The sequence below is a fragment of the Thermobia domestica genome, chromosome 7 (genome assembly GCF_964235325.1).
Source record: "Thermobia domestica chromosome 7, izTheDome1.hap1.1, whole genome shotgun sequence".
NCBI classification, from domain to species: Eukaryota; Metazoa; Arthropoda; class Insecta; order Zygentoma; family Lepismatidae; genus Thermobia; species Thermobia domestica.
Window position 1 is genome coordinate 215,196,450 of NC_137460.1, and position 12,363 is coordinate 215,208,812.

A 12,363-nucleotide genomic window follows, 5' to 3' on the forward strand; every position below is an offset into this window, starting at 1 on the left:
AAATATACGATATTTTCACCAAAATCATCACACGAAAAAGTAAAAAGACGATATAAATCGTATATATTTAATTGTACATATAATATAAAGAAAGAAAGTGTGGTCTTCTATAAAATTTTATGAAAGAAAAGAGGCTGCACTGAGAAATTAACAAAAGAAAACCGAGATTCACAAAGGAAAATGAAAAATAAATTCTCGTGAATGCTGGAATTTTAACAAAAATAGAGTTTCCTACGGCACTCTGGAATACATTTGATGCGTGGCTGTTACTAATAGATGGTGCATCAACATCAATAATAGAAAATAAGAACAGGGAACAACACATTAACCAAACGCGGAAATTAATTGATACATCCAACATTTCTTCTATTGAAGAAATTACAAAGATGAGGCAATATCTAAAATGAGGAATTTCTTTACGGAAATAATAGAAGTAAAACCGCCGGGAACTATGCTATAATATGTGGGCTCCCTGAACACCTTTCTGAACTTTTATCCATATCAAAAGGAAACCCATAACCGAAATTAAGGAACTAAATTTGCATATCAATAAATGGACACAATTAATCCGCCACTTAAAGGCGAAAGGTAAGTATAAATTCATGATAGAAGGGAAAAGTGCAATTTCTTCATCAGAAATTGTTAAATTTGATGAGAGAAACTCTTCATGCAGCAATGTGCGTAAGGGGCTGTAAAAATTTAATACTACCTGAAAGTGAACATTCTACTATAAGAATTATCTACTGCTGTGTCTGCTATTAAATACTGCGCAAAGTCGTGCTGCACTAGCGAACATGAAAATAGAAGAACATAAACAATGCTTGTTTGTTAGCATTCTTTATCCAAATGAAAATCACGCAAGGGAGGACTCAGAAAACTTTAATAACGGAAATAAGTGTAGTGCAAGTTTTTGAACCTGAACTGCTGCTGCAAGCGGCCCTGTAAATATTTGCATGGAAAAAAAAACGAAATGTATGATAGAAAATTACATCGTATATGTTCCACCAGCATTTGTGCCCAACTGTGACTACGTTTCTGTAACTAAAAGTGGGAAAAAGATGAATGGAAGCCAATTTTATCAATCAATTCAGCAAATATGGAAGAATGCTGAATGGGCTGACAACATGACATCCCGGATAATCCGTAAACTTGCTGTTTGTATTGTACATTCATAGGTTCCTGAAATGAGAGAGAGGCTAGCAGGATTAATGACCCATTCTATAACAACGGCGGAGAATATCTATAGGCTATTATATCTTGCTGAAAAATGTGCGACTATTTCAGCTGCACTATGTGCCTTACTTCGGATGGAAGCATGTAATATAGATGAAAGAACAATAGAAAAGCTGATAAAATTGTACAAGAAACTGCACTCGAATCCATTGAATTATCTATCAGAAAGGGCAAAGCATTTTTACTTACAGCGAGAGGTAGGTCTTTTGCGAAACATTTCAAAAATTTATCGAGAGGGAAAAAAAATTGTTGATATTAAACATTTTGTGGAACGAGCAGTACGATTACAAGCAAATTCCAGAGAAAAGTTTGTGAAAGTATGGTAGGTTTAGTAGGTAAAGGGAGAAGGCGAAATAAGTAATTTATGTTTAATTGAGACGAGAGTCAAAACATTTAAGTGACACAATAAGTAAACATGTTAATTGTTTATATATACTACATTAGAATTATTTCCTTTAATTCCATATATGCATATAAAGTATGTAGAGTCTTGTTCACAAATGGGAATGGGTGGGGGTTAATAGGGCGTCAGCATCAAGGCTACATGTCCCCGTCACGATAAACAAGGTTACTCAGGATTGCAGGATTAAAAAAGGAACAAGCTGAAACGAATATAATCCCAAGGAACAAAAGTGCTGCTAAATGAAAAGAAAAAGTGCAAAGATGATAAAAGAATACATAACATGAAATATATAATAACAGAAACAATATATAAAGAAAAAGTAATAAAAGCTCAGAGAAGATATAAAAATTTAGCAGCCAAAACACATTAACAAAAAACTAAAAGAAACTCAGAAAGCGTGAGCAATGCCAGAGGCACGAATAAACTGAAGTACCCGGCTAACAATAGCACTAGTATCCCCCAAGACACGGGTAAAAGAGAAGGCAGTCCATAACGTTCTCTGAGATCTGAGTATTCAGAACATTCAACAAGAATGTGCTGAACACTCAGGGAGACAATACTCTTCGCAATATGGACGGTACGTACCACGCAGCAAATAACTATGCGTGAGATGAGAGTGCCCGATACGCAAATGCGCCAGGAGCACTTCATCTCGGCGACTGAGACAGGAAGACGTTCGCCAATCCCCAAGAACTGACTTAACTGCGTGAAGTTTATCATCATGTGCTTGGTCCCAAACCACTTGCAAATGAGTGCGCATCAAGCAAGAAAAATGACCACGAACATCAGAGCAAGGAAGGCTATGCTCCAGTGCAACACTAGACAAGGCGGCGTTCTTGGCAGCCGTGTCAGCACACTCGTTTCCCCGGATGCCGACATGACCCGGCACCCAGCAGACAACGACGACACAGTTCTGTTGCTGTAAGTGATGGCATCTCACAAGGATGTCTTGAATGAGGACATGCGGACTGAAGACATTCTGTAGGCTCATAACGACACTGAGTCGGTGCAAATCAGCACACGACGAATGGAAGCATGATCCAGGGCATTCTTAACTGCAGTTAATTCTGCGGTGTACACTGAACAGAGATGATGCAGTTGGCACTCTGAGCTGCCTTCGTTGCAAACAAAGGCACACCGAACATAATTCCCGTCCTTAGAACCGTCCGTATAAAACTCCTTAAAATCGGGATAATGGTCGAGTAATGCTGCGAGCTCCTGCTGGTAGACCTGGGAGCTGCTATCTTCCTTCGAATAAGAACACAAACGTAAATAAAGTCGAGGGGGCCGAAGCATCCAGGGCGGGACAGAACAAAACTGGAGCAGCGAGAGAGAGGGCCACATGAAATCGGCTATGAGAGGACTCTCACCCGCCCGTACGTACCATGGGAGTGTAGCACGAGGACGTGTAGCATAGCGCTCGTAAATCCCATCACCACGGAGATAGGTCTACAGGGATGGTTAGGGATACGACGCACATGTGCTGAAAAATTTTACAACAGTCTCTCACGACGAAATGTTAACAAAGGTCCGTTGGCCTCAACATAAGAGCTGACAACAGCACTTGTACCAAACGCGCCAGTAGCCCTCGGACACCCAGATGATGAACTGTGTCTAGTTGACGCAGCAGAAAAGAGCGAGCAGACGAATACACAATACACCCATAGTCTAACTTGGACCAGATTAGACTACGGTATAAGCGAAGCAGAACAGTAAGATCAGCAGACCCATGTGCAGTGGAAAAGGCAACGAAGGAGATTAAGAGCTCGAAGACAAAAGTACTTAAGATTCCGAAGATGTGGTGCACACGACAGTGAGTGAGTGAGTAGGAGGGTTAATGGGGACGCCAGAAACGAGGCTATATGTCCCATTCACGATTAGTGAGGTTGCACAGAACTGCTCTATTAAAAATGAAAGTAACTAAAACCAACAGTGTTCAAAAAGTGCTGCTAAAGAATAAGGAAAACAAACCAACGCTAAAAAAGATAAAACAATAAATAAGGTAAAAGAGATAACAATAACAATATATAGGAAAACAACACTAAAAACGGGAGAAAAGATAAAAATGTAGCAGCAATAAAAAAATTATACAAGCTAAAACTGCTCAGAGAACGTGAGCAACCCCAATGGCAGATACGAAAATAAGTGCCCGGCTAACAATATCACTATTATCCCCCAAGGCACGGGCAAATAAACAAGGCAGTCCAAAGCGTTCTCTGAGATCTGAGTATTCACGACATTCAACAAGAATGTGCTGAATACTCAGAGGGACAATACATTCTTCACAATACGGACGGTTCACACCACGTAACAAGTAGCTATGTGTGAGATGAGAGTGTCCGATACGCAGACGTGCCAAAAGCACTTCATCTCGACGACAGGAGCAAGAAGACGTACGCCACTCTCCAAGTACCGGCTTAACTGCGTGTAATTTATTCTCTAGCGCCTGGTCCCAATCCGCTTGCCAGTGAGAGCGCATCAAAGAATGGAAATAATTCTGAAGGTCGGAGCAAGGAAGGCTATGCTCCATTGCAACCCCAGCCAAGGCGGCGTGCTTGGCAGCTGCGTCAGCACGTTCGTTTCCCCCGATGCCGACATGCGCAGGCACCCAGCAGACAACGACGACACAACCCTGTTGCTGCAACTGATGGCATCTCACAAGAATGTCTTGAATTACAGAGTGCATACTGAAGACATTCTGTAGACTCAGAATTACGCTCAGAGAATCGGTGCAAACGAGCACACGACGTAAAGAAAGCGAGAGAGCATGGTCCAAGGCAAGCTTAAGTGCAATTAATTCAGCTGTAAACACGGAACACAGGCGATGCAAATGGAATTCTGAGCTGCCCTCGTCAGTGACAAAGGCACAGCCTACAGAATCACCATCCTTAGAACCGTCCGTATAGAACACATTAAAATCGGCGTACTGATCTAACAGTGCAACAAACTCTTGTTGGTACACCTGGGAACTAGTAGCCTGTTTTGAATGTACAGACAAACGTGTATCATAACGAGGTATACAAAGCAGCCATGGTGGAATAGCACAAAACTGAACCAAAGAAAGAGAGGGCCATACGAAATCATTAGCGAGGAAAGTCTCACACGCCCGGATGTACCATGGACGTGCAGCATAGCGCTCGTAATACCGACCACCACGGACTCGTGGTCCACAAGGGTGGTCGGCAATACAGCGCACATGTGCAGAATAATTAAGGAGCCTCCTGCGACGATACGCTAAGGAAGGTTCATTGGCTTCAACGTACAGGCTTGCAACGGAACTAGTACGGTAGGCGCCAGTAGCAATCCGAATACCCAGGTGATGCACTGTATCAAGTTGGCGCAACAAGGAATCAGAGCAGAGCCATAGGCAATACAGCCATAGTCTAACTTGGACCGAATTAGACTACGGTACAGGCGAAGCAAAATAGTACGATCAGCATCCCATGTGCGGTAGGAAAGGACGCGAAGGAGATTCAGAGCTCGAAGACAAGTATACTTGAGATTACGAATGTATGGTGCCCACGACAAGCGACGGTCAAAGACCAGACCCAAGAAACGGGCTGTATCTACGAATGACAAACGGGTGCCACCGAGATACAAGTCCGGGTCAACAATGCAAGTACGCTGCCGGCAGAAGTGAACACATTGGGATTTCTCAGTGGAAAAGCGAAATCCCGTCACATTCGACCAGCGAACAAGACGATTGAGAGTCAGCTGAAGCTGACGAGTAATGCCGCGAAGATGGCGGGAGCGACAAAAAATGACAAGGTCGTCAACATAAAGCAGACCGGACACAGGAGCCTGGATCTGCGAAAGAACACTGTTGACGTCAACAGCAAAGAACGTGACACTAAGGACACTGCCTTGTGGAACACCATTTTCTTGTACAAACCGCTCTGAGAGACTAGATCCCACACGCAATCTAAAAAAGCGCTCGTGAAGAAAATTCCTAATAAATTCTGCCAGATGGCCGCGAAGACCCCAGTCATATAATTGCCTTAAGATTCCGTAACGCCATGCAGTGTCAAACGCTTTTTCTAAATCAAAAAATATAGCTACAAGGTGCTCGCCGCGGAGAAAGGCGTCTTGAATTTCAGCCTCGAGGTAAGCGAGATTGTCTGTAGTGGATCGGAAACGACGAAAGCCACTTTGGAACTTGCTGAAAAGTGAATTCGATTCCAAATACCACACCAGGCGCTTGTTGACCATGCGCTCAAATAACTTACAGACGCAGCTCGTAAGAGCTATGGGTCTGTAGCTCGTAGGGCTAGTTGCGACTTTCCCAGGCTTTAGAATTGGGAGAACCAGAGCCTCACGCCAAGCTGGCGTAAAGAACTCCTCTACCCAGAGGCGGTTATACAGCTGCAATAAAGCAAACTGAGTATCGCGGGAGAGGTGGCGCAACATTTCGTTGGAAATACCTGTATTACAGTTTGTACCAACAGACGAGTTCTCGAGGTTTGAGGGTAGGAAGAGGAACGCTGCTCTGCGCGAGTGGGGACTTCGATTGATTCTTCAAGCGAATCCCGCGTATTGAATACGTTGAGCCCCGGTAGTGTTTCCCACAGTCTTCCGCCGTGTCCATCTCATCTCTCGCTACGAACTCTTCAAGATTACGTCTCAGTGCCGTTGTCAACGCAACCAACCTGCGGTTGATTGCCCTGTACATCGCATCTACGACGCTTCGCGGGTGCCATCGCCAGTGTCTTTTATTGACGATTTTCCGTTGTTGGCCGCGCCAGCTCCGTCGCCAGCTTCGAACTTTGGTTCTTTACCAATACTTACCTCGGTTACTCCAGGTGTGCATGTCACCCGACCGTTGCCGGTGTTGAATAGTGCCAGTGCCTCTAGTGGTGTTAGCGTCGCTTCGACTTCGACTCCAGCAACCCTATCATCTGCTCGCCCTCGGAAATTGGTTCAGTCTTCACTTCACGCCTTTTGGACGAAACGGACCATGAGCCAGCATGATGATACATCTCGCCCTCACACTCCAGACGCCAACCAGGCTCTTCTCGATGCCCTCCAGGCCATCACAACCCAAGTGCGAGAATTATCCCAGCAGCAGACTCAGCAGCAGCAACAGCATCCCTTTGGTGCTTCATACGATGTTCCAGCCGCCGTCGCTTACCTTCAGTCCCGTCAGATGGATACGACGCTTGGTCGCCGTGACGCAGCGGAACTTCGGCATATTCTCATCTCATATCCTTTCATGGCTCAACTCTCTGAAGCCGATCGTCAGTTCCTGTTGGAAAGGATTAAACTACTTGGCATCGCCCTTCAGTATGACTGGCGAACTGCCTCACTTAACGCTTCACTTACGAGCATCCCGGGACTTCATATCCAGATGCCTCAACAGTCCTTTCGGCAGCCGCCGAAGGCGACGTCCAAGAAAAAGAAGACTGCGAATTCAACGTCTGCAACCAAGCAGGAGTGATCCTGCTTCCCCTCCGCCGCCAGTGGATTTTTGGACCCCCTTGCCTATTGAAGGTGCGCCGGCCAACCCCCTTGAGGAACTTCCACATCAGCCCATGCAGCTTCCGGACCCTCTTGCGGAATTGGTCGTCGCCTTGGACCTTCAACCACAAGATATACAATGGGCTCCACAGGATCCACGCCTCTTGTTTTTGTTCTTAGCCGAACAAGAACGGAACATTGATGTGGTACAACATCTTCGCATCCAGGAGCCTTTCTTCGTTCTCCCGGATGATTGGGACTTTTGGCGGGAAGCCATTGAAGCCCTCTCTGCAATGCCCTGGCAGCGGGATCAGCCTCAGCAAGACGACGAACAATCTTCCATTTCGGATAGTGACACTTCTTCTCTTAGTGACAGTGATAGTGATGATCTTAGTGAAAGTGAAACGGAGGAAGAGGAACCTCCACAATCAGAATCTCTTTTCGCAAATTTTGGTGTACCTCGTGTATTCCCTCAGTGTATCCATTTTGATACTCCGGGTACCTTCTGTTGTGTCTCGGAGGTAACCCATACTCCACCACTTCAAGCACAACGTCAAATTCGTCGTACACACCACAAATATCATTCAGTGATCAGTGCTCTCGAAGAGGCAGGCATTCTGGAAGCTAGTGATAACATAGTGAATTCGTTCCCTATCTTTTGTATTCCAAAGGGAGATAATCAAAGTGTGCGTGTTATATACGATTGCTCCCATTGGACAAAGTATTACCGTACCGTATCGCATGTTACACTCCCTAAAGTGACTCAACTCTCTTCCATGGTGCAACCTACTGACTATCTCATGAAAATTGACTTGCAACAAGGTTTTTACCACATATCTTTGAGTCTCAATACTCGTAAATTTTTTGGTGTTGGGGCCCTATGGGGTGGGCCTTGAGCCCCCTCATTATGCAGCGTTTTGTGCTACAGGAGCTGCAGTTCCACGTCTCTCACTTGGTAAAATATATGGTGTATTATGACGACATACTACTTATTGGGTCTCCAACTAATCTCCGTCAAGCTTTGGAAGTGTTGGGACAAACCACATGGGCAATTAATGTGGAAAAATCCGTTTTGGTGCCTTCCCGTCAGTTACTTTACCTGGGAATACAAGTTGCCCTAGATGCGAATACTCTCCAAGTCGACTCTAGATACCTCAACATTATTCGTAATTGCCCTTGGCAATTAATACTACACTCTCACCGCGCCCGCCAAATCCTGGCCGGGTATATTGTTTGGGTGGCTCCAGTTTCTACACTCACATATCCAATGGCTTATGCAGTTCTCCACCAAAAACTTTTCAAGTTTGTAGTGCAAGTAATTCACAATGTGCAATCTCGCCCTTTGCCCATTTCGCAAGACTTTATACCTCATTTACACTGGTATACAGACGCAACCCCCACAAGTCTAGCAGTAGTGGACCAGGAAGGATCTCCAGTGTTCCAGTGGACAGCATTACGTTCGTTTCCAATCTTCGTGATGGAATTTTTGGCTGTGGCCTTTGCCATCATTTTTGCATATCCTCGCAATGTGTTGATTTCATGTGATAATCAAGCTGTGATATATTGTTATAATAGAAAATATTGTAGAGTTTGGTATTTGCTACCCATAGCTCATGTTGTGTTCAATCTCAGAAATTTTGTATTACAGTTTGTACCATCAGAAAATAATAAAGCTGATGAAGCCTCACGCGCCGGGGGCGCGATCCTCTTACTGCCCTCGACCAATCAGACGGCGCCACCTGGATCCTGGGACAACAAAACACAGGAGACAGGTGGTTACAAGCCAGTTCTCGAGGTTTGAGCCTAGGAAGAGGAACGCTGCTCTGCGCGCGCGGGGACTTCGATTGATTCTTCAAGCGAATCTCGCGTATTGAATACGTTGAGCCCCGGTAGTGTTTCCCACAGTCTTCCGCCGTGTCCATCTCATCTCTCGCTACGAACTCTTCAAGATTACGTCTCAGTGCCGTTGTCAACGCAATCAACCTGCGGTTGATTGCCCTGTACATCGCATCTACGACGCTTCGCGGGTGCCACCGCCAGTGTCTTTTATTGACGATTTTCCGTTGTTGGCCGCGCCAGCTCCGTCGCCAGCTTCGAACTTTGGTTCTTTACCAATACTTACCTCGGTTACTCCAGGTGTGCATGTCACCCGACCGTTGCCGGTGTTGAATAGTGCCAGTGCCTCTAGTGGTGTTAGCGTCGCTTCGACTTCGATTCCAGCAACCCTATCATCTGCTCGCCCTCGGAAATTGGTTCAGTCTTCACTTCACGCCTTTTGGACGAAACGGACCATGAGCCAGCATGATGATACATCTCGCCCTCACACTCCAGACGCCAACCAATCTTCCAATAAGTCCTGGGGCAGTATTGGAGGATTCACGAAGAGCAGAATCGAATTCACCAAGCGTGAAAGGGGCGTTGTATTCCTCGCTGTTGGCGCTACGGAAATTTAACGGGTGCCGCTCTAACCGAGTCTTAATACGTGCAAACGTGGGAGGGTAGTGTCCCGATTCAGATATATATGCAAAATACTGGCCCAAAACGTCACATATCTCTGAAGGGTTGGTCTCAAGTACATCATTCACAGATAAAGCAGGGACATTAATAGAAGAATAACTTCCAGTAAGGGAGCGGACCCGACGTCACACAGTAGATATTGATGTGCGACTATTTATGCTCTTCCAGCTTTTGCTCTTCGAGAGCTTGATAAGGCGTCTAGCGCGAGCACGCAGAATGCGGAACTGCTGAACATTTTCTTCAGTGGGAGGACGATTGAAAGTTACAAGAGGACGTCGAGGAGCCAGGATAGCCTCACGGATCACCGCAGACCACCATGGGACACGTCGGCAGGACAGTTCGCCACCACATTCTGGAATGAAACTATGAGCAGCATCAAGAACAGTCTGCTCAAAATTCTCTGCAACAACAGCTACAGGGAAATTATCACGACAATCAAACTCACTGAGCTCGCTAAATTTATGCCATTCAGCACGCTTCGGATTAAAGCGGCGGAAAGGTAAAATAGCTGCTACAGGGGGACCGTCAAGGAACAAAGGAAAATGATCACTGCCACAAAGATCGGGATGCACCCTCCATGTCAGTGAAGGCAAAAGGCCAGCACTGCACATGGAGAGGTCGAGACAGGAATAGGTACCATAAGCAGTGAAAAAATGAGTAGGGCTGCCATCGTTGAGGATGAGCAAGCCACTCTCCTCAAGAAATTCCGTTACCTGACGACCGCGATCGTCAGTACGGACAGAACCCCACAAGCGGTGGTATGCATTAAGGTCTCCGACCAGCAAAACTGGTGGCTCGAGCTGACGGAAAAGCTGAAGAAGATCGGCGGTTGAAAAGGCTTCCGAGTGAGGGATGTATAACGAACAGATACTAAGCGGACGAGAGAAGTAGACTCGCACCGCAACTGCTTGCAGTCGAGAGACAAGGTGAGTCTGCCGAGAATAAATAGAATCGGAGACGCATACGGCCACGCCGCCAGCAGCGTGACCAGCATCTGACTTATCACATCTGTACATAGTGTACTTAGAAAGAAGGAAGGACTGGGTAGGTTTAAAATGCGTTTCTTGCAAGCAGACAACAACTGGTGAGTTGTCGGTGACCAGTTGTATCAATTCCTCACGGTGACTACCGAAGCCATTAAAATTCCACTGGAGAATCGCCATATTGGAAGATGTCAACGTTCAAGGCGAACCTTCCCACGAGCACAAATAACAGCCCACTCAGAATCCATCAGTTCGTCCTCCACCATGTCAGATTTCAGAGAAACTGCAGGTGGCTTACTAACTGGTGTAGATTTTTTTTCTTTTTGGAGTGAGAACCGTCTCGTTCAGCCGGCGAATATGTTGACTTAGTTTCAGGCCAGCGATATAAGGTGATCGGCGTTGGGCTGGAGTACGCCGAAGGCCACCACTAACGGAAACCCGAAGTGGTGCACACGACAATCGACGGTCAAAGACCACACCCAAGAAACGGACAGTATAAACGAAGAACAAACGGCGGCCATCAAGATACACGTCCGGGTCAACAATGCAGGTACACTGCCGGCAGAAGTGACACACTGGGATTTCTCGCTGGAAAAGCGAAATCCCGTCTCATACGACCAGCGAACAAGACGATTGAGAGTCAGTTGAAGCTGTCGAGTAATGCCGCGACAGAAAATTACAAGGTCGTCAACATAAAACAAACCAGAAACAAGACCCTGGAGCTGCGAAACAGGATCCTGGAACACTGTTGACGGCGACAGCAAACAACGTTAACACTAAGGATAGTGCCTTGTGGAACACCATTCTCTTGCACAAACCGCTCTGTGAGACTAGATCCCACATGCACGCGAAAGTGTCACTCCTAAAGAAAATTCGTAACAAATTGTGCTTTATGCCCACGAAGACCCCAGTCATATAATTGTTTTAAAATGCCGTAACGCCAGGTTGTGTCATACGCCTTCTCTAAGTCAAAAGATATAGCTACTAGATGTTCTCCGCTGAGAAACGCGTCCTGAATTTGACCCTCAAGATAAGCAAGATTGTCGGTGCTGCATCGGAAGGAATGAAATCCACTTTTGAAACATCGTCAAAAGTGAATTCGATTCCAAATGCCACACAAGGTGCTTGTTGACCATGCGCTCAAACAGCTTACAGACGCAGTTCATAAGGGCAATGGGTCTGTAGCTCGTCTGATTAGTTGCGACTTTTCCAGACTTTAAGATGGGAAGAATCAGAGCTTCACGCCAGACAGGTGGAAAAGACTCCTCTACACACAAGCGATTAAAGAGTTGCAATAAACAAGCTGAGTATCGCGGGAGAGGTTGCGCAACATATCATACGAAATACGGTCAAGCCCTCGGGCGGTATTGGAGGATTCACGAAGAGCATAATTGAACTCAACAAGCGTGAAAGAGGCATTGAAATCCTCGCTGTTGGCGCTACGGTAGTTTGAATTCCGCTCCAACTGCGTCCTAATATGAACGAACGCTGGAGGATAGTGACCACACTCGGACATAGATGCAAAATACTGGCCCAAAGTGTCCGCTATCTGTGAAGGGTTAGTCTCTAGCACACCATTGATTGATAAAGCAGGGATATAAACTGAAGAATTAGCTTTAGTAAGAGTGCGGACCCAACGCCACACAGTGGACATCGCTGTGTGACTATTCATAGACAACACATAACTCTTCCAACTTTGGCGCTTCGAGAGTTTGATAAGACGTCTAGTTTGAGCACGTAGAATGCGGAAACGCTGAAGATTTTCGTCAGTTG

General features: G+C 45.8%; 1 protein-coding gene across 1 annotated transcript; it reads right to left on the reverse strand.

The window, feature by feature from the left end:
- Nucleotides 1-9,732: 9,732 nt before the first annotated feature.
- On the reverse strand, nucleotides 9,733-10,856 carry LOC145689527 (uncharacterized). Its single transcript, XM_081763704.1, has 2 exons — nucleotides 10,800-10,856; nucleotides 9,733-10,539 (listed from the first exon to the last, which is right to left on the reverse strand). Exons 1-2 carry the CDS (start codon nucleotides 10,854-10,856, stop codon nucleotides 9,733-9,735), a joined length of 864 nt encoding a protein of 287 aa, XP_081619830.1.
- Between the last annotated feature and the right edge of the window lie 1,507 nt (nucleotides 10,857-12,363).

Excerpts from the sequence above, each read along its gene's own strand:
- LOC145689527 (XM_081763704.1), bottom strand. The coding sequence starts at position 10,856 with ATGGTGGAGGACGAACTGATGGATTCTGAGTGGGCTGTTATTTGTGCT. Across the intron at positions 10,540-10,799 it reads TTATTTGTGCTCGTGGGAAG|ACTCACCTTGTCTCTCGACT; the intron begins GTTCGCCTTGAA and ends TATTCTCGGCAG.